This window comes from Chenopodium album, chromosome 25, assembly GCF_948465745.1.
Source record: "Chenopodium album chromosome 25, dcCheAlbu1.1, whole genome shotgun sequence".
Taxonomy (NCBI): domain Eukaryota; kingdom Viridiplantae; phylum Streptophyta; class Magnoliopsida; order Caryophyllales; family Amaranthaceae; genus Chenopodium; species Chenopodium album.
This window is the reverse complement of record NC_137858.1, coordinates 1,578,461-1,602,993: the sequence shown is the minus strand read 5'-3', so window position 1 is coordinate 1,602,993 and position 24,533 is coordinate 1,578,461. Positions and strand designations below refer to the sequence as shown.

Sequence of the window (24,533 nt, the reverse complement as noted above, 5' to 3'; positions counted from 1 at the left end):
ACCATCAGAATTTCTAGAAGTGTATGGCATATGAAGGTGACATAAATAAGCATATTTTACACAGCCCTCTTTCTGAACAAATAAAAGGGCTATCAAATATCAAAACTGCCTATTTTAATTTAAGGGATTTCCATGTGACCGAAATATACAAAAAAATTATGCACTCATTTAAAGACATGAATATTCATTTTTGTAATTGTATGATAAGTTCCATTACTCACTGACAGAAAGCTGCACTTAAATTTAACTTCATATAAGAAAAGGCCAAGAAAAACGGCCAAGGGATCAAAACTAAGCAAGAGACCCAATCTTGAAGTGGGGTTCGACTCTAACGTCCCAACTCACCTCTTGGTTGGGTGGGAATGTTGTTTCTGAGTCTAAATCCCAGTGTACATCCATTGCGTTGGATCCCCGCTCAAATAATTAAATTTGTTTTAAATGATGTCTAGAGGAAACTAACTCCAACATAATGTACCAATTTGGTCAAGATATATTACAAAAGCTAGGAATCTAGAACAAACACAGATAGTCGGCATATTTGTCTCAAATCTCTCAATAGTTCAATTAAAAGAAGCCTAGACATGGATCAAGATAATGGTTGCAAAAGGTTCGCAAAGACACATCCCTTAATGATTTAACAGTTTTCAACAACTAAGATTATTGAGTGCCTTATGTTTATAAACTGCCTCTTCCAAGTCATATACAAAATATTATTTTGAAAGACGGGCAAAATATGATCGATAACACATTCTTCTAAACTAAGCCATTTCTTGCTTGGGAAAGAAATCAAGGTAGGATGAGCTGAAGAGACACAGCCACTTAAGTAGTAGAAAAGCATGTATTTTTAAAAAAGGATTCAAGGTACAAAGGGTGGACCGTGGACCTTTGCTGCATTTCTGTCTTTCTGAAACCCCAAGGTCAAAATGTCTAGAGATCATTTCAGAAAAGAGGCTAAGTAGCACTCAGTTACTCATGTTCAGAGACGGGTGAGGTAATACTATAAGGTGATACTACAGCCAGTAACATGGATGACTAGAGGTTAGTCTCAACGAAATGACTTTTTAAACTTCTTTGTTCAAACAATCCATCGCACTCATCTTGTAGTATTTATGACCTTACAATGTAATGATCGCCTGATCATAATTTAATCAACTAGCTAAAACGCTTAAAAAAAATAAAAAAAATAAAAAAAATAAAAAAAAGTTCTCCCCATTCTACTAATACATTATGCAACAGCAGTCTAAATGTCTAAACCTATGATGTTGTTGCCAACTATTTATGCAACTTCTACCAGCAATACCATGTCAACTAGGATCATTTGTAATAAACTACTATGTATAAATTGCACAAGTGATTTGCATTCCTCACTAATCAATGGTCTGCATATAGAAACTGTTTACATTAACAGTGCATCAAACATAAAACTATGCCTGGCTACACGCCTCCCTTCACACTTTACAATCTCTCAAACCCAAAGGCTCTCTGATACTCCACTTATCTTTGACAGCAGCAACTACTACTTTAAAACAGATAAATAGCATACTAGAATACTGCATTGGCATTGATAAAAAATTAGAAAATTGGCCAGATCGTATCAAGTTGAATTGCCCCCATCATGTATGCAAAACCATTCTATCCAGTCAAGGCATCTACATTTCATTTTGAGACAGTTAAGTCCTCAAACCCATAAGAATGGCGTAAGTCCATCCACCTAACTTAAGCCCTTCAACACATATAAAATGCCCTGCAAAAATTTCCCATCAAGTATACAAAACCATTCTATCCCATTATTCCATTAAGCCATCTACATTTCATTGTGATACAGTTTAGTGCTGAAGTCATTAAAATCATAAGCATGGCATAAGTCCATCCACCTAATTTGAGTCCTCCAACTCATATAAGAATAAGATGCCCAGCATACTCCCCCAACCAACCCCAACCCCTTATTCCCTCATCCAAGTATCTACATTTTTATCCCGTCAAATCATATACATGTTATTTTGAGATAGTTGAGTCCGCAACATCATAAGGATGGCATAAGTCCGTCCACCTATTTTAAGCCTTCAACTCATATAATTGCCAACGGGCCAGCATACTCCCCTCTTCCCTCTCTTTATCCCCATTCCCCAAGTTCTCCCTCAAAGAAAATACACATCAATCAATCAGTCAATCTCAGGGTAAGTACTAAATCATCCATCTAAAGGGATATTAAGGTAGAAGTATAATTCCAAAATTTCTATTCAATCGGTTAACATATGCATTTACCATCACATCTTAGAAAGTGGATGCTAACATAAAAATCGAAGTGGAGGACTCGTTCCTCATCGCACCCGGCTCCCCTCCAGCCCCCCACCCTCTCTTACTCCTTCCATTTCTGTCTATAATTGACTACCTCCACAACACCAACAAACCCATCAAAACAACAGTAACAAAAACTCATTTCTTTCGACACCCCCAACTTTACTTAATCATAGAACACTCAAATTAATTGCAAATTCAGAACATAATTAGCATTCCATTCATTAAAATTTCATATAATTGGCATTTTGGCAACATTTTAGAAGATCAATCACTCTAATAGCAAGATAATCAATGGGGCAAAAGAGAGAGAAAAAGACCTCAAGCTGAGCAGATTTCAAGGCAATGGGTACACAAACGAGAAAAATGCCGGCAAGAGCGAAGACAGTATTCCGACGCCAATGCTTGGGACGGCAATTGGGCCCACCTGATAAACTCCACACCTTCGACCTAAAGTCTCCTCCATCGACATGACCACCATCTCCTCCCATTTTCTCTCTCCTGAATTAATCTGCAAAATACCTGTAACAAAATCAATCGGATCAGATTAAAGACCGAATCAAAACCCTAGATTGATTGGAATGTGGAAATCAGGAACCCTAAATTGGAAAATATAGATTGAAAATTCGGAAGATTGAAAATTGGGGGAAGAAAGAAGTGATTGCGATTGAAAGAGAGAGAAAAGAAGATTACCTGAAGGCTGAGAGAAAAACCCAGAAATTGATGAATGAGTTCAGTTGTGTTTGTTCACTGCGCTCACCAAGTTGAAGATGGAGCTCTACTATTTGAGTCTATAATAGATTTTTTTTTTTATATTTTTTTTTTGGACCAAGATTTTATTTTAAACAGAAAATTTCTAATTTATTGTTTTAAATCAATTGGAAATTTTGAATTTTTTCCCATTTATAATATTTCCCAAACATAAATTAGAAATTTTCTGTTTAGTATCATTATATTTTGGGTTTTTCGATTTGTACTCCACATTTATAACTAATGGTAATTTTTCCACATTTATTACTAATGGTAATTTTGACTTATTTCGAACCATAGCATCCCGTTAAATAAAACATTAGTTTAGGGTAAGTTTAGGGATTTGTGGTCTTTTTCTAATTTCAACTTCAAAATTTAATCCTTAAATATCAAAATGACCCCCAACTTTTACCAAATACGAATTATATTTTTGTGTGAAACAAATCGAAATATGTAAATTGAGATAATTTTCTTGCACTAAATTGAGGCATTTTAAGCGTCTTTTTGCTAATTTTGAGTTTAAATTTGAATCTTAAGGGCTTAAACTTCCTTATACGGTCAATAAATTTTAGACACTTTAAAAGAAAACTTAGAGTATATGGCAATGTAACAAACCTCACTTGCCAAATCATCATCAATTTCATCATATAAATCCCTCACCTAACAAACCTATTGTGAAAAATAAATAAACTGTTGGCATGCACATTCTATAATTGTCTAAACAATACAAAGTGGAATTAGCTTTGACACTTGTAAAATTATAAAACATTTAGAAGGAAATAAAATTGGTGTTTTCCTCTCCTTGCCTTTAACTATTATCAATATATAAGGGTGATTTTAGGAGTATGGAGGTGAGTCTTGAGCAAAATTTTAGCAATATTGTTTTGAATTTTGGAAAGACTACTGGTAGTCTTGAATGAAGATTTGGATATCAAAACCCACTTTAAGAATATACAAAAGTCCAAAAGTTGCTAAACAATTTCTTTAATGGTATTTCCTAGTAAGAAAAAAACATCCATAAAAAAATATATGTAACCTCCAAAATGATTATTTATAATTTTGGCAATGGAAAAACAAAATGGCGTAAACAAATACATGGAAATGTATCTTCCAAAATCTGTCGACTAATCAACGAGTTAAAAGTGTCAAAGTTACACCATCTTTGAATGAAATTGGAGCTATATTGAGTGTGTTAACCAGCTTGTTAATGTCCATGGATATATCCGTTGGTGATTTCACACCACGATCAACCTGAAATGTAATAATTTGTTTATTATCTAATTAAAAACATGAATTCAATAAAAACAAATTAATTCAAGTGTAACTAGGAAATTAAATGTTATCTTATTCTGAATACAAACCGATGATGCAGGCACGAGATTGATCAGAGAGGTGTCATATCCTCTGATCTCCGCTACAACTTTTGCCATTTGAGCGCGGGAAACCCTATCCGGGCCCCCAAGATTTAATAGTAATTGCATTGGCGTACCATCTGATAAAATAAAGAATCTATTAAGTTTTATGAAAATTTTATAGGAACTCAAAACATAAAAATAACACACGTGGACATTTGTAATACTTTGAAGATAAGTTTCTCACCCATGACCCATTTTTTTGTTAGAGCTATAATAGCACCCACTACATCGTTGATGAAAACTGGGCTGCGAAACTCATCATAAAAGAAGTCCACCTTGTTTCCTTTAGATAGTATATCATCAATCCACTGTATCACAAAGGATTCAAGATTATTGACATGCAAAACATACAGGTAGATAATGACACAGATGTATATATAGCTTATAATATTGAAAGTTTGTAACTGTTCCGATGTTCCAAATTACTATAATAATTAAAATTTAAAAGTGTTTATGTCCAAAATTAATCCGTACCTGAATAGGAAGGGACTTTAGGACAGGAGATATTGTTTGCGGACCATAGATGATGCTACTTCTCAAAATTGCAAAGTTTGAACAATTTGAATTAATAAACTCTTCTGCTGCCACTTTTGATCTCCCATAAGTGTTCACTGGACAAGTCTTATCTTCTTCTTTATAATAGGACTTGGTCCCTTCATAAACTGAAGGCTAGAGATATCAGACAAAAGACAAATGAAACAAGAAAACTAGTCTAAAGATACTGTGCTTCAACTAATGTTCAGTTACGCTAAACACAAAATTCATTGGAGCAATCAAAACAATACTTAACAATGGTAGCATACCCTTTAAACTCGGAACATAACTTCACTGAAACATAAAAGGCAAGAGCCAAGTTCAACATTACAAAAACTAGACAGTTGATTCAAAAATATCAAAACAAATCTCACAAAATAAATGTATACGAAAATGTAATTCCATCACATTCTCTAGAAAATAGCAAATGAATATTCCAAAACCAGCGTAATGGAATCCCAGCAGATTGAATTTGAGTTATTAAATTATACCTTGATCAGTTGAAAGGTGAATCAAGAGAGTTTGTTTCTCTTTAAAACTCGATATCCAGCTGACAAGAGGCTTTGGCACATTGATACACATAGCAGCAAGAGGATCAGCCTCACAAGCCCGAGGTACCGAGAGTGCAGCACAATTCACAACTACATCTGGCTGCCATATCAATACCATTTCAACTAATATCAGTACTTAATCTACCAAAACTACATTTTTGTTAATAATTACAGCAAATAGTATCCCTGTGATTGATACTATCACATTCATTCATAATTAAATTCATAATTAAATTGTATATAAAGCAAATTCAAATGAGCGGTATCATAAAATTAAATTGAAATTCAACAAAACAACACCACCACAATTAATCATTCATAATCAACAATCTACAACAACATTGCCCTTGTCAATATAAGCATTTTATGATCAATATAATGAGTGGTATCATAAAATTAAATTGAAATTCAATTAAACAGCAACACCACAACATAAAATTAATCATGCAAGTTCTTATCATAAAATTAAATTGAAATTCAACTAAACAACACATCTCGGCTGAACTTACACAAACAAATCCATATAAATATAATTCGAAATAATTAAACAAACATTGTCCTCATCATACCTGACCAAATGTATCGGTAATGAAATCAAACCCATCACCAATGCGCAAATCAAGGGGAAAAGAGAGGGATTGAGGAAGAGCATGTAGCAAATCAGAAGGAGGGGTCGAGCAATAAGTGAAAGAAAGATCATAAGAAGATGATCTTTGGAGATCTGCAAATGATTGGAGAAGATGCTGCCCCAAATACCCTGTTCCTCCTACTATCAATATCCTCTTCTTATTCATATTTGATGAATAAGTTGGTTTCCTCAACCGTGGACGATAACTATCCGACTGTGGAATTTGTGAGTATTGTGACTCTGAATTTGGTGGTATGATAGTGATTAATGGTCCACTAGAATATGAGAGTAATATATTCATCTCAAAGGTAATTTAACACACCGTGCAACAGTACTCTGTAATATGTTGGAATGAGAGTTCAGGGATTAAACTATTGTTACCAAGTAAAGAGAAAATTTAGGGTTTAGAAAGATGGTTACAAAGTAGAGAGAAAAATAAGGGTTTACAGAGTAAATAATATTTTACTGTGACATGTTGGGATGAGAGTTTGAGAATTAATGAAAAATGATAAACCTTTTTCTTTAAAAAAAAATAAAATGATAAACCTTAAACCTAAATTTTAGAAGATTACAATATGACTAGTCTATGTTACGAAAACATAATAAATTTTGTACATATAAATATATCCATAATCTATGACAATATATATTCGAAATCTATAGTAGAATATAATTCCGTTTTCTCTATTGACCCTGTAAAAACATAGCGAGAGAGTGAGAGAGTGTTGTACGCTAAATCTAGATTTAAAATCCAAATATAAACTCTTAGTGAAAATATTCTCAACTTGATATATCGTCGCATTATGCAGAACCCGAGTTTGATAAAATAAATATTCATCTCAACATGATTTATAAATTATTGTTGAACCAAATAATCCAATATATGTCGCGGAACACATCCTTAATCAAACCAATAATAACAATTGCCTTCACAATCATTATCACACTTTACGGTCAACATTTTAACTTTTTATCACACTGTTTAAATTCGTTTACCAAAAAAAAAAAAAAAAAAAAACAGAACTTGACGATCCAACATTTTAACCTTTCAAAAATTTTGTAAAGTACTCCGTAGTATTTTACAAAAGTGCACATCAAATCCAAAAGACCACATTCAAACCCAATAGAATCAATTAGGCCCCATTAAAAGTAGTCCAGTAAAAGCCCAATAATTAAGATATTTCTAGCCCAAACTAAACCAGAATAAAATTGCAAAAATAAAGAGATGAACATTTGACGGCGTACGACTCATAAAACCCTGGAAATGAAGAACTAACCACCCTATAAATCAGTAAACTACCATTATGTCCGAAAAAATTCTTAGTTTTCTCTCCTTTTTCTTTCAAAAATTTCTTCTGTGATTTTATATTTAATTTTGAAAATCAAATTTTTATAATTATGAGATCAACTGATGAGATTTTTACTGCAACACTTTGAAGACCAACAATATGATAATTTATATGATTATCTTGCAGTTTAATCTTCTGATGATTTCGTTATAATTTTTTTAAAAAACGTTTATTTCTAATGGTTAATTGGTTATATGATGAATCTAGGGTTTATTTAAGTTTTTATATTTGAAATGATTTTCTAATTTACAAGATGATGAGTTTGTCAAATTGGTTAAACATTGATTTCTTCTACTTTCTTTACATATCTTCTCCATTATTAAACCAGCTCCATTATTTTTGCTACTGGACTAGCAAATACATAAGTAATTAGCGACATTAAACCAATAATAAAAGTGGTAATGGTATGCTGGTATTGTGTATTATTGATGTAACATTGAAACCGGGAAGAAATTTCATTTGTAAACAAAAATTAACATTAACTTCATGGTATAAGAAGAGTAATTTGCACTTTTGCTTGTGGTTAAACAACCGCGAATACTAAAGGCCTCTTACGTTGAAATTCAATTCAGTTCAGCTCAATTCAATTCAGTTCGGCTCCTAATTTCCTTCTCTTATAAAATATTCATTTCAGTTCAGTTCAGCTGAGTTCAGTCAATGAGAACAAGCCCTAAGACTTTCTAGAATAATCCTGGAAAAAGCGAGTAGTTAAACAACCTCGGATAATAGGATTGTTTGGATTAATAATGTTATGTATCGAATTGGTTGATCATATGCTTGTTGATGGACAATCACGGATACTAGAGCTTTCTGAATAAATCACTCACAGTCAAGAAATTTTCTATAAACAGAAACATGGTAGGATTCATATGAGGTTTATCAATGCCTGGTGGTGTAACCTCGAAACAGGCCATTAAAATTTACAAGGCAACAAAGATCAATAAGCATTAATACCGGTGAAATACCAAATTACAAAGGTTTACAAGGAATTGCAAAACCTACGTTAAGGCATAAAGCCACAATATTACATAGACTGTACAGAAGCAAGTCGTATCTAACTATCTATCTGACATCCTATAGGCTGCAAGAATGATCTTCAACGTTAATATGCACGGAAGATTGGTTACACCTTACACTTTTAACTCTTGTCAACCTACAGTTGGCCGAACATGGATGAGGAAAACTTACGAACTCGGAGCCACATCTTCACATCTTTCAGCTAACTTTGGTGAGATTTGGGATTTGTCGATAAGAAACTCAATTTTCTGGTCATCGGGAAAAGGAGAATCAAGGTTAACTTAAAAGTAGAATATGCACAACTGACGTGAACTACTGCAGTAAGTGAACATGCATCATCTTGTCAGTCAACCCAAATAATGATCAAGGAAACTACACACCTTAACAGATTGATCCACTTCGTCCAGTTTACTCAAAAACAGCTCTTCAGAAACCATTCCTCTGTGCTCCGTAGGCACAGGGTTTGAAGAATTTTCAGCCTGTAATTGCACATAACAAAAGCAAATATAGTAAGAAGTATCCAACTTTCAAAAAGTTACATATCACCCCAGTTTTCCAGTCATTCTTCATGGAAGATACATATTAATGGACCATGGTCATCTTAAAACATGCAACTCAACTTGACTAGTCTTTTAGTTTGATATTTAATTGCTTCACACATCCATCTAAATCCTACCCTCTTACCCTCCCTCAATTAAGCAATTCATAGATTGCATTTAAACATACTACAACTCTGACATTGATGATTTCCACAAAGAAAGTTGACTCACCAAATGACAAATATATACAAAATTCACTAAAACTTTTAGCTTATGAGACAATTTTCCTATTATGTTATCATATACAATGTGCATCAACATTCTTCAATCTCCCCTAGCATAATTAATTTCCATTTATTCTCCTCTTTCAGAACAGTTTCTTCCAGTTACATGACAGCAGGAAGTGAAGACTATTAAGTAGGGTAGGGGATTTGTTTGGGCTGTGATTGAAGGAAGGTATAACCGCAATAAGGAAAGAGTCACATGTCATGTTGGGAGGAGGTGCTTGGGACTGATGAGAAGGCAGCAACATCACCATCAGGAGACTGTATAGCTGACTAGCTGAGGATCGCTAAACTAAAACAACCATTATCTTCACCTCGAAACAAAAAGATACAGTTGTTATGAACTTCTCTCTCACATGCTAGCTTCTTCACACAACCCAAACCTTAAAAGTCTTGTTTTCCTCACAAGAGGACATAAGATGAGATTAGACATTGCAGACAAAGTAACAAATCTGATTTCTTTTGAAGGGACAACTTTTCTCTCCAATAAATATTCCCAGCTTCTAGAGTTCCCTCTGACTGAACATAGTGGATACTCAAGTCTCACATTATCATATTTATCAGTGACATGAGTGAAAACCAGATCTTTAGAAACTGGTTTAAGAGTGTACAAGGACTTGACAATCAAGAAACATTATTAACATTAGTGCCATTTATTACTATAAATCTTTGACATAGATTAGGCAATGCAGAGACTGCTAGACATCATGTTCATTGATGCTGAAGGAAAAATTCTATGGTGTCAGTTCTCAAGATTTTGAGCTAAGTCACTTGTGTTAATTATCTTCCCATTATTGACATACCTTCCACTTCTTGGATGGTGGTCTTGAAGAAGCAAGTCTCTGATTCAAAGAAGACATAAGGTTCATCTTCTTTCCAGCATCTCGAATAACCTTTGAAGCTTCTGTTATAATTACCTGTTATAGGACACACACAAATCCATCTACTTAGTCCTTAAATTCATTTTGTCATAATGATACAATGTAAATAATGCAAGAGATCAAAGTCGCAAATTTGTATGGAACTTTTTCTTTCGCTATATGGGGTCAAGGCAAGTAAAAGGCACAACAGACAAGGACTCAAGATAATGTGCTATATATACCTTCCGCAAATGTCCTGGATTAGATACTCCTTGAATCTGCAGTTCATCCACAGGAGCAGCCTTACCACGAGATATACTCTCCACTCTGAAGGTGTGTATACCAAACGCAGACTGTAAGCAACCTAAATGTATAAAGCAAAGTAAGTGAACTACATGCATGAAAGCAGCAAACTATCAGGGACTTCATAGAGGATTAACATTAATTCATTTCTTCAAGCAAGAATGGTTGGAGATTCATATACTCAGTCAAGCATTTCTTGGACATCAAACTATCATGGTTTAGAATTCAAACCTTGTTCTATAATTATATCAATCACCAAGGACAAAGGAACTCGTGTCTCCGTTGTCAACATTCTCCAACAGGGTACATATGATGGTCTAGATGCCTGTCAGAACAAAGTTCAGCAATGTCATATATACTTCCAATCCTTCCTCAAAATCATCCAAATGTACACAGTTCAACCTAATTCTACCTTGTAGACAATTTCAGCTGGTGTAACATACAGCTTTCGTGAAGAAATATCCTTCTGAAGCACATATCTTCTAATGGGTAAAAAAAGCAACATAATAGCCCCAACTCCCCAAGCTAAAACTAACAGTAACGATATTGAAAGCCATATGATAGTTTCATAGTTAATGTAATTCCTTGCAAGTTCGTCAAAGGAAGCCATATATAAAATCCGGCTAGAGCTACCTCCTCCTTCATCCTCATCTGCTTCTGATTCGTGATCCGGATACAACACATCATTCAGTGAGCTGTACACCGGAAGACCGTGGGTACGCCCCAAAAACATCTTTTCCTCTTTACTAATAGCAAAATCAATCAAATATCTGTAGCAGGCTAAAAGTAAGTACTCTTATCATGTCACTCATAGTGTAAATTTATATTCATTCTCATTAAAACTATAAAGAGCTACACTTTAGCAACAGAATCATCAAAACATATAATTCTGGTAATGTTTAGTGAAAATGATTATTGAACATGTCCAAAATCGCGCATAACAGGCAATTTCAAAATGATTTACATCTGCAAGTTCCTCATAAATTCATAATACTAGTAGCTTAAAATCTACTTCACAAAAATAATCAATTATCCACCAAAAATACAAACAATCAAAATACTATAAAGCAGCTCAAATACAAAACCCAGCAAATTTTTACACTCAAAAAAAGGAAAGAAAACGACTTTCCCAAATAATATATAAATTTACCAACCAGCAAATAAGTGTTTTACGCAAATTTTCAGTAATTTTTTAAGCAACAATCACAAATCCTAGAAATTGTAGCAGAACAAAAAGCTGCTATATGTTGTTCTGCACCATCTTAATGCGTGATTTCATGCCACAAAATACATTAAAAAAAAGGGAAAAATTGAAAATAATGCATAAATTATTAGGAAAAATAAATAAATGCTGCGATTAATCGCTACAGTAGCAGAATGAAATTAGTTCCCAGCTCAAGATTTTAAAGCACATTGCAAATAAACTGCGAATTTGAGATTGAAATTCACGAAATAAAAAAGGGTTTTAGGAGAGAGAATATCATACCTAGTTTAAGAATCGACAAATTGGGAGATTCTGATGTTGTTGGAAGAATTTGGAATTTGGAATTTGGGTTCATTGTTTGTCTTTCCCTGTAAACGCTCGTTCTAGAATTGTAACGAACTTACGAATTACCAGTCGTTTGGCACGGTTCTTTCCTTATTTCCTTACTCGGTACGAGTATTACTTTTCCATTTTCATCTTTAATTGTTTGTCACACACACAAGTAGTATCTTTTTTTCGTGCGATTTATCAAGGATCAATAATATTGTGGATATCAACGAGTTTGATTAGTTAAAAGTTGAATAGGTTTGACCATAACATATAGTCGAATCTCTTTAGTTTTAAATTTTTTTTTAGTTGAAAGAACCTCTTTCCCTCCTAATATACACAGAGTAGTGAATTTGCAAATAAAACTCAACTCGAAAAAAAACTCAAAACACAAGAAGATGTGAAGTTATACTACGTACTAATCTTTTTATGGATTGGATACACACAATTTTAAAATAAACCAATAATTTTGTTTTTCAAGGATACCCAATTCAAATTTTAGATTGGCCAATCTCCAATTACTCTTGATCCCTTAGGCTTTTTAATCGAAGTAGGTGAAAAGCTCAAACAACAAATGTTAATGCGTTCTCAAGTCTCGAACAGAAGACCTTGATGACACCATCCTCTTAGTAATTGGTCTAAGAGCATGTTGGTTGGAGTTTTTTTTTTTTTTTATTAGAAATAGATTCAAACAAACCATTACCGTTACCAAGTGTTTGGTTGGAAGGTTTGGATAACAATTACCATTACCCTCAATTACCATTACCTAAGGGTAATGGTTTTCACCAATTTGTTACTTCTCTAAAACCTAAGGTAACAATTACCCTTTATCCTCTCTAACAAAAATGAACGAAAATGGGTTTAAGTGATTCCATTCCATGATTAAACCAAACAAATAAAAAGGTAAGAGTTAAATGATTCATTTCCTTCCACTTATTTGTTCCGTTTCCACTCCATTTCAATCAGTTATACCAAACGACCCCTAAGCATTTATTGGTAAGTACACCATAATATTTACACCTCTTACAAATTTTCATTAATTGGGTAGAGGTGTGATTGATAAAAATAGAATTGTACTAACTTGGGAAAGTTCATGTAATGGGCCTATGCAAGAACAGAAGGGAAGGCTAAACATGTGGGCAACGACCAATCTTACCAACGAATATTCGGTTGAATAACGTTTACTTTCTCTTCATTTCTTCTTTTTTTTTTTTTATTTAATTAAAACCATCGAATTATACAGCAGATTCTTTCTTCTTCTTCGTTGTATATAAACAACAATTGCTGGTCAAGCAAAACTGGCTCATTTTCTCTCTCCTGTTTTTCTCAGCTTCGAAGACAAGTACTCCAAGAGTGAAGCTGACTCTTCATCAATCTTGCATAATTTAGACGATTTTACTGGTACAATTTTTAACTTCTCAAAGCTTTATTAGTGTTAATTTTGATTGATCCTAAAATGGGATGAAATTGAAACCTTTAAACTTCGTTTTGTAAGATGGGGTTGTGTTTTTGTTGTAGTTTATATGTGGGGTTGTTTTATTTTGGGATTTTTGAGGATTGATTCAAAGATTTTGTTAAAAATTTGGTATTTTCATTTGCAATACATGATTTTCTTTAATTTTATTGCAGTATTTATGAATAGTTAAAGGTGTTGAAGCAGATTGAAGTATGTATGAACAATAATTTTAGGTTTTGAAATAACTCATATATGCTGATTAGGGGATTTGAAAGGTCAGTTTTGATTTTAAATGTTTCAATAATTTGTCCTGAGTGTTGAAGTGGGTGTTTAAGTATGTAATTGACATGGGTTTTAGGAAAGAATAATGAATGGAATTGGGGTAAATTATTTGCACTTAGGTATTAAGGAAGAAAGGAACAGTGAACTTTTGGGTGAGTTGGAAAAATATTGGTGATTCTTGGGAGTAGAAATTCGAGAAATGCTATATTGGTTTTTTGCTATGAAATTATTAGTGAGTTTGGTTTGAATTGTCGCGGGAAGTGCTATGATGCCATAATTGAATTAGCAAGCCTAGTACAAAAACTAGCACACCTTACTATATAATTGATGATTATCCATATATGCACATACAAGGGCATTTGTATGAAACTGGACTCTGGAGGCAATATGGAAACTTTGAGCTATGCAAAATGAAAATCTAAGATGAGCAGTATCTTTGTTTTGGTCTTATGATTGAAGCTAGATTATCGACAAAAGTTTACATAGAGATAATATGAAGCAGTTTCATTCAATATTGAAGTTCATAATATGACAGTTTCATACATATCGATGACGTCCTTTATGTGCAGTAAGTTTAAAATTTTAAATGCTTCTGCGAGAGTGGTTCTCATGGAAGTGCTGTTGAGGATATTTTAGCATCTATTATCACAAACTCTCAATAATTTGGAGGTTCTGAAGAAAAAATAGGGGGATAAATGTGATATAGATCAAAGATACTGCCAATAATGATCAAGGTTGGCAGTACGTGAGATTTAAGACAAAGATGCAAACTAGCTGTGTCATTTAAATGGATGATGCCAGCTAAGGTTGTAATAAGCAGCCATTAGATTTTGTTGCCACAAATTGGATTGGGAATAGGGATTTGGGATTTTGGGGTCAGGACTCAGGAGGGAAGCCTTGAGTTGAGTTGTGAATTTTGCTGCCACAGACATGGTCAATTGGTCACAGTCAATTAGTCAAGTATGATACTTGAATATGACGAGTGACTTCTCTGTTGCCCTCTACATTTGGCTTCTTTTTATATTAGTTTCTTTTGATGGTTACCAGAATACCAGTGTAGAATTTGTAATCACTGTTTTCCATTTCAGTTTGATCCATATCGTGGTTTGTCAAAGAGAGCCTTGAAAACTTGGTTTGCCTCAAGTTCACTTCAACATATATACTCACTGTTCTTGTTCTACATTCAAGCTGATGTCTAGATGACTAAGAAGCAGCAAATTGCAATATATACCACTGCCAGCTTACCATGGATGACTGGCACTGCTGTAAACCCATTGTTTCGTGCTTGCTATCTTGCAAAAGATGGGGAGAGGAAGGTTACTCTGGTAATTCCTTGGTTGTCTCTTAAAGATCAAGGACTTGTATACCCTGATAACATAACATTCAAGTCAGCCCTAGAGCACGAGGCGTATGTGCGCAAATGGCTTGAAGACAGGACTGGATTCATATCTCGGTTCGAAATAAAATTTTATCCTGGAAGGGTGAGTACTATTACTAGACTAATGTGTTATGTGACTTATGTCTAATGAGTAATTTGTCTGCTGCAAAGTGTTGCTGTTGTGGTGGAAATGATAGCAGAACTTTTATGTTATGGTTGGATTCATTCAATTGAGAACATTGATTTTAGTATGGTTGGGGTCATTCAAGCATGAAAGATTGATGTCAGTTAGGTAGGGTTTGTTCAAGCTTAAATATATTGATGTTAGTATGCTAGCTCCATCCAATAATTCAAGAATGCCAAGTTTGTATCCTGCCATCAGGCTCTTGAACTCTTGTCAAAACTCGATGTCTTTGTCTGATAGTCATCTAAAGAGATTTTGTGCCAAAATAAATCAATTTCTCATACCAAAATCTTTAGAAATCTATTGAAGAAGGGAGGACAGGAGAGATCAATGGAACATGCCTAATATCATTTAAACATAATGATGCTGTCAATGTCTGCTTCATTGGTTTTATGTTGCACAAATTTAAGTTGTGTCCTGTGTATACATTTTTTTAGTTCTTAAATACCTAATTTTCTTCCCTAAGTGCAACTTTTGTGCATGATATATTTGGTGTGGGAGAAGTAATCTGTTTTTTAATTCAAAGTTTTTGTTCTCTCTAGTACTAACAACTGTAGACCAAACCCTTACTGCAGTTTTCTACAGATAAAAGGAGTATTCTTCCTGTGGGAGATATAACTAAAATTATATCAGATGAAGAGGCGGACATTGCTGTCCTTGAGGAACCTGAGCATCTAACATGGTATCATCATGGAAAAAGATGGAAAGCAAAGTTCCGGCTGGTCATTGGGATTGTTCACACCAATTACCTAGAATATGTTAGACGAGAGAAAAATGCTGCCCAAGCATTTCTTCTGAAGCATATAAATAGTTGGGTAATCACTATCTATTGCGACAAGGTAGATGTTTAAGATTCTGCTCTTTTGCATGAATATTGGCTTTCTTTTACTTGTCTTGCTTAACTTAGTAAAGTCTTTTCCTGCTGACTACATTTACGCTGAAGGATATTTTGGAAATATATAGACGGAGACTCCTTGGTTTCGAGAAGCCTTTCACATTTGCCTAATTTCATATTAGCTAATCGTTACAAGGACATTACGCTCTTAACTGCCTAAGAGGAGTTCATAGTAGTGTAGATGTTGAGTCTCTGAAAGTCTTGATGGACGTTTGAAATCCCTTTAATGGCCTAATGGTGGGTGGTTTTGTGTATAAACCACTTCAATCCCTTGCTTCTAAAAGAGACCATAAATCATTTGTTGAGGGAAATCTTTTTTGCTCTTAAGCTTATCAGGGTCCATCTTTATGCAAACTCTAGTCTGCAGAATCTTCCTGTGAACAACAGCAGTCAAGTTTTCTTTGCAGCATTGATTAGTGACTATTTAATTTGCCTCTATAATCTTAATACTTAAACTTGTCTTCCTCCGCTTCCAATACTTGCAGATAATCTTGGCTGCAAAGTGTTAAGTGTGAACGAACTTATTCCTGTTCATGTATCTCATATATATGACTATTCAATCTATTTTATGTATCACCTCGACTATTTATTTATTTCATACTTCGTATTAGTTATGCTTTCTAATCATAGTGATGACTCATCATTAACAGGTAATTCGATTGTCTGCAGCCACTCAGGACCTTCCAAGATCTGTAATATGCAATGTCCATGGAGTAAATCCCAAATTTCTTGAGACTGGCAAAAAAAAGAAAGAGGCACTTGAAGATGGGAAACCCGCCTTCACTAAAGGGGCTTATTACATAGGTAAAATGATTTGGAATAAGGGATACAAGGAGCTGCTAAAACTTCTTAAAGACCATCAGAAAGATTTAGTTGGTCTGGAAGTAGACCTCTATGGTAATGGAGAGGACTCTAATGAAGTCAAGATAGCAGCTAAGAAACTGGAACTACCTGTACGAGTCCATCCTGGACGTGATCATGCTGATCCCCTGTTTCATGAGTAAGTTCTTGTCTCATGTCATATATTCCTTTTTTCACAATGTTTTCAGCAAGTGACAATATTTTAGGTTCAATTTTAAGGCTTTCATCAGAAAAACTCATTTTGTAATGTCTGTCAATAAATTTGTTGTAGATTCAACTCCTTTCTCACCTGATGTCGAGTATTTTCAATTAGCTAGCAAAAATGATGGTGTGTGTCTGTGTGATACACTTGTACAGGCCTACGGCACATGCCTAGGTCATTTCTTGCTGAGGTGGTTCTCCCTGATTTTCTTTGAATGCTTTTGGAAGGATCTTAAGCTCATGGATGAAAATCTTTTATAAGGGCCTTCTTAGCCTTGAGTGGTTGGCAACGGTCAACAGGGCATAGGCCATGAGATGTAATTGAATACGTTGTGAAATTAGGAGACCACATTAGTTTTGTGGGGGTGTGAGTCAACTAATACTCTTATTTAGATAGTATTGAGTATAGGCACCATTATGCCCTTGCTCAGTCTACCTATTCTAGTCTACTAGATCAAAAGAAACAAGACTAGGATAAGGGAATTTTCAGCTTTTCGAGTGTCGTATGTTGTCTGTACTCTCTAGCCACATTTGTATTTTGAGTTGTATGGGCTTCTACCATAATGTCGCTCTCTAATGATTTTGTGGCATTGATGGTCAAATTGATTATCTAGCATTCCTCTCTATTACCGAAATAGTAAAGTTCAGAAGTTGTAGTTCTTTGGAATTCCTTTCTCTTATATTTGTTTCTTGCACTGTGTTTTTCAGCTACAAAGTGTTCCTCAATCCAAGCACAACAGATGTAGTCTGCACGACAACAGCAGAAGCCTTAGCCATGGGAAAGATTGTCGTGTGTGCCAACCATCCATCTAATGAATTCTTTAAGCAATTTCCTAACTGTCGTATGTATGACGATGGTGAAGAATTTGTTGCAACAACACGTAAAGCATTGGCTGAACAGCCAGCCCCCTTGACTGATTCACAGAGGCATGAGTTGTCATGGGCAGCTGCAACAGAACGATTTCTAAGGGCCGCTGAGTTGGACCAAGGGACAACCCCCAAACTCTCTAGAACATCCTCTAAAAAGTTTGCCTCCTTATCCTCCTCCAATGTGAAGAAAAAATTGGAAGATGCTTCAGCATACATACATAACGCAGTATCGGGTACTGAGTTTACACGAACGGCGTTTGGTGCTATCCCAGGCACCCTGCACCCTGATGATGAACTATGTAAGGAATTGGGATTACCTTCTCCTATTTAACTCAGGGGCACAGCGCTGCAGGAAGTGAGTCTTTCGGGCTTGATTTCATGACTTAGTTTTACTGTTGTTGTATTGTAGACATTACAAATTTTCTGTCTTTCTCTCCCCATTCTCCTCCACTTTGATTTTTCTTTTCTTTATTGGGTGAAGTTGCCACATCTGTAAATTTAACTTGTAGAACATATTCTTTTGTTACAATCTTAATGCGAGTGTACCTGGTGTTAATCTTACAGCGGTTTTTTCCATTTTGTTCCAGAAATGTTTTATTTTTCGACAGGATTGGAAACTTGTTCCTCAAGCTTTCCCATAGTTAACCCTATGACGAATCCATTATTTATTTTTTAATTTTAAGTAATGAATGCAAAGTTATAACGAACTTTTCTGCTACTACAGTACACCAACAATTGAAACCAAGTAAAAGGTAGATTACCAACAATCTTGAATATTGAAGATATAGTGTTCCATTAAAATTCATAATTTTTAAACAAACTCAGTTACTCAGGTGATTGGTGAAGTACTTCAAAAATGAAACAAACAGAGAATTCTAAAAATTTGACAAAAAAGAACTGTCCTAGCAGTAAAGAAAAGTAAGTCTGAGGTCTTCTGATTGCTGAAATGCCAAAGAAACAAGTAAATTGCACCACCACCTGCAGTAGCTAGAACTCTCTCAAGTCTCAATTAGTTGTATGATGATTCTCTCCATCCACCGAATTCCTCCTCTGGAAGATCACGGCTATGGTATGCCTGCGATTAAACATATAAATCAATGATCACACATTGGGATATTGATGGAGTCTTAAGTGAGACAATCTTGCACAAGGTAATTGTGAGGAGTTACAGAGCATCACCATAATGTCACAATAAGTTATTTTGGTTACCTCGGGAGTGAAAGTAAGTGCGACTTTGATTTCCCCCTTGAATTCTCCATCTTTGACTACATTGTAAGATGTAGGTGGAAGACTTCCTTCCTCAAAAACTACACTTAGAGGAATTCTGCAATGACAAACAGATGAACAATTTCAGAATTGTCTTCAGTAACCATCTTACCAAAAGACGCGATTTCTAATCTTTTATGGACTATAATAATGTTTATCAAACAACGTATATCTATCTATCTATCTATCCATCTTACTTTGCCTCGCCAACAAAATCATCAGCAGTAAAGGTATCCTTGTCCATAAGTTTGAGATGGAGTTCAGGAACATGTCCTGAGACAGTAAACAAAAATGTCTCGTTCCATTCAGGGGCTGATCCTTCATCTGCTGTCATGGTTCATCAGTATAACATGCTTAGTTAGTTTTCGGCTTTTCCATTAGTTGCACATAAGGGGATGGCTAGTACTTATATCAAATGATATACGCGACCATACTGGTGCGAGTTCTAAGAGCATAAGACCCACCTTTTGCAATGCTACTCTTCTGTTCTTGAGTACGGCAAGTAAGAATGACATATGGATCCATGCTAGCTGAATTACATCAACAAACATTCAATCAATTTATAACATATGATAATGTCAATTATAGAGACAAGTGGAAAGATTCCATGTTATTTGACCTAATGCTAAGGTAGTTATTGAACACAATTTGTCATGTTATCTTTAGAAAAAAAAATCCCATGTTACCTTAGCAACAAAAATCAATGATATTAATGTTTATTTTTCAAAATAATGGTATTGTATATTTGTATGGACCAGATTCATACTCAAATAAAGAAATCTCAATAAAACTAGAAAGAAATTAGGAATCATGATTACATATCATCAATTGCCAAATAGCCCACATTCATTTTATTATTACTATTTTTTGTTTGGAATTTGAACGAAAAGCTTGTTAACCTAATAGACAAAAATTCCATCAAATACATCATATTTAAATTTTTATGCGTAATAATCTGTCTTTCGTTTAGGTGTAACAAATCTCGCATTTCCCTAATCATAGGTACACTCGCGTGTATGTAAGAAATTGCACCCCCTCCTAAGTCTGACAAGAAAATAAAAGAGAAACCTTAAAACAAGGAATAAAATAATCTGGGTGTAACAATAAAATGTGAAGACTTTAAAAAAAAGATTGTCAACAAAATGATGATAAAAATTTTCCCGCAATTAGAGGTGGGTTAGGTTGAAAGAAAGTTGACCATCAAATTTACGATCATTGACAATCAAATAATCAATCAATCATAATCGCAAATTTCTTGTCCTAATTATAATACCCACCATTTAATCAAACAATAATCTCAACTTTATTTGATCAAAATCTCAAATCTTATAAATTAACATTTCATTTTCTTAATGTGAGATCAAGGAATATCATAACACCAAATCAAAGATAAAATGCGATTACAATCATACAACAAAATAAATATATAAAACGATAAACGAAAATAAAAAAGAAAATAAAGAGAAAGAGAAAAATACAGAGGAAATCAGAGTTGTCAAGGCCTTTAGCAGAGACGAGGAGGACTTCAAGCTTTCCCTGAGCCATTTTTCTTCAAATCCAAAAAAATAAAAACTTTGGTTTATAAAAAATTTAATTTATAAAACTTTGGTATATAAAATTAATTGGATTAAATGTGTATGAATAATATTATTCTGTCTCTCTTTTGGTTTTTCTCAAGTGGGGAGAAAAAACGAGGAGAGACAGAAAACAGAGAATGGGAATGTCAAAGACAGAGTTGATTTATTTGAGAACTTAATTAATTAGTCTCTTAATAATTTTTATAGACCCATTTTCCAGCTTGTCACCAAGTTTTTCTTAATAAAAAATCACAAAATATTTTTGGTAGGCTATCTTTTCACGTGTCCAAAAATTATGTTAGCCGTCTGACGAGGGCGGCTATTACATCTTAGATTTGTAGTACAGTACAATACTCCTCTATTTTAGTTGCAACATTAGGAAATTGACTCTATCCATACTCTTTTAATTTAAGTCATACTTTGATATATGTGGAAGAAAAAAATATATATTGTAGGTAGTTATGTGATATGTTGTTAGATTTATCTCAATTTCTTGAAACTTTGTTAAAATGTCAATTTAGTTGTTTACGTATTTAACTCCACAGGCCCTTAAACTTCAAAATTTACTTAAAAAGCACGGATTATATTTTGTAATTTTTTGACCTTTTTTCACCCGAAAATAAAATTACCAAGATGTTTACCATGGTCCCTAATACCCTCCGAAAATCAAATTGGATCGGTGGAACCATCCAATATGCCCTTAAACTGTCATTTTACCCGTTCACAACTTGCAGTGATTATGTAAATTCAAGTCTACCACGAACGTTTCTGACAACATATAATGATCATTTGTGGTTTTAAACCCCAATATAACCCCGAGATGTATCCCTTAGGGTTTCAAGGCTTTTCGAACCGGGCCCAAAAAACTCAAAATTCCTCAAAAGCGTGGATTATATATGGCCTTCAATTTTGTAAATTTTTGAATCTTATTCGCCCGAAAATAAAAATTGCCTAGATGTTTACCATGGCCTCTAATATCCTCCGAGAGTCAAATTGGATCAGTGGAATATCCAATATGTCCCTAAACCGTCATTTTAGCAGTCCACAACTTGAAATGATTTCGTAAACTCAATCCTACTACGGGCGTTTATGACAACATATAATGATCATATAAGGTTTCAAACGGCATTAAATGACCCCGAGATGTACCCCTTTGGATTTCATGGTTTTTCGCCACCGGGCTCCGAAACCTCAAATTTTCCTCAAAAAGCGTGGATAATAGCCTTTAATTTTGTAATTTTTTTTGACCTCTTTTTCACCCGGAAATAAAAATTGCTGAGATGTTTACCACGGCCCCTAATATCCTCCGGGAGTCAAATTGGATCAATGGAACCATCCAATATGCCCTTAAACGATCATTTTACCATTTCACAACTTGAAATGATTTCGTAAACTCAACCCTAATAAAGACGTTTATGACAACATATAATGATCATATATAGTTTTAAACGGCATTAAATGACCCCGAGATGTATCCCTTTGGGTTTCATGGCTTTTCGCCACCGGGCTTCGAAACCTCAAATTTTCCTCAAAAAGCGTGGATTATAGCCTTCAATTTTGTAATTTTTTTTTTTACCCTTTTTCACCCGAAAATAAAAATTGCCGAGATGTTTGCCATGGCCCCTAATATCCTCCGGGAGTCAAATTAGATCAATAGAACCATCCAATATGCCCTTAAACGATCATTTTACCAGTTCACAACTTGAAATGATTTCGTAAGCTCAAGCCTATTACGTACGTTTATGAAAATATATAATGATCATATATGGTTCAAACGGCATTATATGTCCCCAAGATGTATCCCTTGGGGTTTCAAGGCTTTTCGCCACAGGCCCCTAAACCTCAAAATTTCCTTAAAAAGCGCGGATTATTCGATTTTGTAATTTTTTGACCTTTTTTCGCTCGGAAATAAAAATTACCAAGATGTTTACAAAGGTTTCTAATACTCTCTGGGGCCCAATTGGGTCGGTGGAACCATCCAATATGCCCTTAAACGGTCATTTTACCCGTTTAAAACTTGCAGTGATTTCATAAACTCAAGTAAGCCTACCACGGATGTTTATGACAATATATAATGATCATATGTGGTTTCAAATGACATTATATGGCCCCGAGATGTACCCTTAGGGTCTCAAGGCTTTTCGCCACCGGGCCCCGAAACCTCAAAATTTTCATGAAAAAACGTGGATTATAGCCTTCAATTTTGTAATTTTTTGACCATTTTTCGCATGGAAAAAAAAATTGCTGAGATGTTTACCATGGTCCCTAATGACCTCAGGGAGTCCAATTGGGTAGGTGGAAACATCCAATATGCCCTTAAACGGTCATTTTACCCGTTCACAACTTGTAGTGATTTCGTAAACTCAAGCCTACCACTGACGTTTATGACAACATATAATGATCATGTGTGGTTTCAAACGGAATTATATGACCCCGAGATATATCCCTTAGGGTCTCAAGGCATTTTGCCACCGGGCCCCGAAACCTCAAAATTTCTCAAAAGCGTGGATTATAGCCTTCAATTTTATAATTTTTTGACCTTTTTTCGCCCGGAAATAAAAATTGCCGAAATGTTTACCATGTTCCCTAATATCCTTTGGGTGTCAAATTGGGTCAGTGGAACCATCAAATATGCCCTTAAACGATCATTTTACCCGTTCACAACTTGTAGTGATTTCGTAAACTCAAGCCTACCACGAACGTTTATCACAACATATAATGATCATATATGGTTTAAAACAGCATTATATATCCCCGAGATGTATCCCTTAGGGTGTCAAGGCTTTTCGCCACCGGGCCCCGAAACCTCAAAATTTCATCAAAAAGCGTGGATTATAGCCTTCAATTTTGTAATTTTTTGACCTTTTTTCGCCCGGAAATAAAAATTGCCGAGATGTTTACCATGGTCCCTAATATCCTCCGGGAGTCCAATTGGGTCGGTGGAAACATCCAATATGCCCTTAAACGGTCATTTTACCCGTTCACAACTTGTAGTGATTTTGTAAACTCAAGCCTACCACGGACGTTTATGACAACATATAAGGATCATATGTGGTTTCAAACGGAATTATATGACCCCGAGATGTATCCCTTAGTGTCTCATGGTTTTTTTCCACCGGGTCCGGATATCTCAAAATTTCCTCAAAAAGCGTGGATTAGCATTCGATTTTGTAATTTTTTTGACTTTTTTCGCCCGGAAATAAAAATTGCTGAGATGTTTTACCATGGTCCGTAATAGGCTCCGGGATTTTAATTGGGTCGATGGAACCATCCAATATGCCCTGAAAGTCTGAAACGGTCATTTTACCCGTTCGCAACTTGAACCGATTTCGTAAACTCAAGCCTACCACAGACGTTTATGACAATATATTATGATCTTATATGGTTTCAAACGACATTATATGATTCGAGATGTATCCTTTAGGGTCTCAAGGCTTTTCGCTACCGGGCCCCAAAACCTCAAAATTTCTTCAAAAAACTTGGATTATAGCCTTCAATTTTGTA

General features: G+C 34.7%; 4 protein-coding genes across 5 annotated transcripts; 1 reads left to right on the top strand and 3 right to left on the bottom strand.

The window, feature by feature from the left end:
* Positions 1–3,963: 3,963 nt before the first annotated feature.
* Positions 3,964–6,431, bottom strand: LOC145615103 (uncharacterized). Its single transcript, XM_081670179.1, has 6 exons — positions 6,118–6,431; positions 5,489–5,648; positions 4,938–5,125; positions 4,648–4,771; positions 4,410–4,540; positions 3,964–4,299 (listed from the first exon to the last, which is right to left on the bottom strand). The coding sequence occupies exons 1-6, from the start codon at positions 6,340–6,342 to the stop codon at positions 4,177–4,179; spliced, it is 951 nt and encodes a 316-aa protein (XP_081526305.1). The 5' UTR covers positions 6,343–6,431; the 3' UTR covers positions 3,964–4,176.
* Positions 6,432–8,370: 1,939 nt separating this feature from the next.
* LOC145615305 (uncharacterized) lies at positions 8,371–12,200 on the bottom strand. The gene is made up of 7 exons (XM_081670369.1): positions 12,015–12,200; positions 10,941–11,298; positions 10,760–10,853; positions 10,468–10,589; positions 10,169–10,282; positions 8,923–9,021; positions 8,371–8,790 (listed from the first exon to the last, which is right to left on the bottom strand). Exons 2-7 carry the CDS (start codon positions 11,259–11,261, stop codon positions 8,710–8,712), a joined length of 831 nt encoding a protein of 276 aa, XP_081526495.1. The 5' UTR covers positions 11,262–11,298; positions 12,015–12,200; the 3' UTR covers positions 8,371–8,709.
* A 1,067-nt stretch (positions 12,201–13,267) lies between these two features.
* Positions 13,268–18,747, top strand: LOC145613461 (digalactosyldiacylglycerol synthase 2, chloroplastic-like). Its single transcript, XM_081668569.1, has 5 exons — positions 13,268–13,460; positions 14,886–15,278; positions 15,935–16,198; positions 16,905–17,254; positions 18,025–18,747. Exons 2-5 carry the CDS (start codon positions 14,997–14,999, stop codon positions 18,515–18,517), a joined length of 1,389 nt encoding a protein of 462 aa, XP_081524695.1. The 5' UTR covers positions 13,268–13,460; positions 14,886–14,996; the 3' UTR covers positions 18,518–18,747.
* A 215-nt stretch (positions 18,748–18,962) lies between these two features.
* On the bottom strand, positions 18,963–21,182 carry LOC145615093 (elicitor-responsive protein 3-like). 2 transcript variants are annotated; one of them, XM_081670168.1, is made up of 5 exons: positions 20,931–21,182; positions 19,917–19,982; positions 19,650–19,779; positions 19,396–19,510; positions 18,963–19,261 (listed from the first exon to the last, which is right to left on the bottom strand). In XM_081670168.1, exons 1-5 carry the CDS (start codon positions 20,995–20,997, stop codon positions 19,196–19,198), a joined length of 444 nt encoding a protein of 147 aa, XP_081526294.1. In that variant the 5' UTR covers positions 20,998–21,182; the 3' UTR covers positions 18,963–19,195. The 2 variants fall into 2 exon arrangements, with proteins under 2 accessions (XP_081526294.1, XP_081526295.1); XM_081670169.1 differs by having other exon boundaries at positions 19,650–19,776.
* Positions 21,183–24,533: the final 3,351 nt, after the last annotated feature.

Excerpts from the sequence above, each read along its gene's own strand:
- LOC145615093 (XM_081670168.1), bottom strand. The coding sequence starts at position 20,997 with ATGGCTCAGGGAAAGCTTGAAGTCCTCCTCGTCTCTGCTAAAGGCCTT. Across the intron at positions 19,983-20,930 it reads TGACAACTCTGATTTCCTCT|CTAGCATGGATCCATATGTC; the intron begins GTATTTTTCTCT and ends GATGTAATTCAG. Across the intron at positions 19,780-19,916 it reads GAAGAGTAGCATTGCAAAAG|CAGATGAAGGATCAGCCCCT; the intron begins GTGGGTCTTATG and ends GAACCATGACAG.
- LOC145615103 (XM_081670179.1), bottom strand. The coding sequence starts at position 6,342 with ATGAATAAGAAGAGGATATTGATAGTAGGAGGAACAGGGTATTTGGGG. Across the intron at positions 5,649-6,117 it reads TTACCGATACATTTGGTCAG|CCAGATGTAGTTGTGAATTG; the intron begins GTATGATGAGGA and ends TTGATATGGCAG. Across the intron at positions 4,541-4,647 it reads AACAAAAAAATGGGTCATGG|ATGGTACGCCAATGCAATTA; the intron begins GTGAGAAACTTA and ends TTATTTTATCAG.
- LOC145615305 (XM_081670369.1), bottom strand. The coding sequence starts at position 11,261 with ATGTTTTTGGGGCGTACCCACGGTCTTCCGGTGTACAGCTCACTGAAT. Across the intron at positions 10,590-10,759 it reads TGATATAATTATAGAACAAG|GTTGCTTACAGTCTGCGTTT; the intron begins GTTTGAATTCTA and ends TTATACATTTAG. Across the intron at positions 9,022-10,168 it reads CACCATCCAAGAAGTGGAAG|GCTGAAAATTCTTCAAACCC; the intron begins GTATGTCAATAA and ends GTGCAATTACAG.
- LOC145613461 (XM_081668569.1), top strand. The coding sequence starts at position 14,997 with ATGACTAAGAAGCAGCAAATTGCAATATATACCACTGCCAGCTTACCA. Across the intron at positions 15,279-15,934 it reads TAAAATTTTATCCTGGAAGG|TTTTCTACAGATAAAAGGAG; the intron begins GTGAGTACTATT and ends CCCTTACTGCAG. Across the intron at positions 16,199-16,904 it reads TCACTATCTATTGCGACAAG|GTAATTCGATTGTCTGCAGC; the intron begins GTAGATGTTTAA and ends CATCATTAACAG.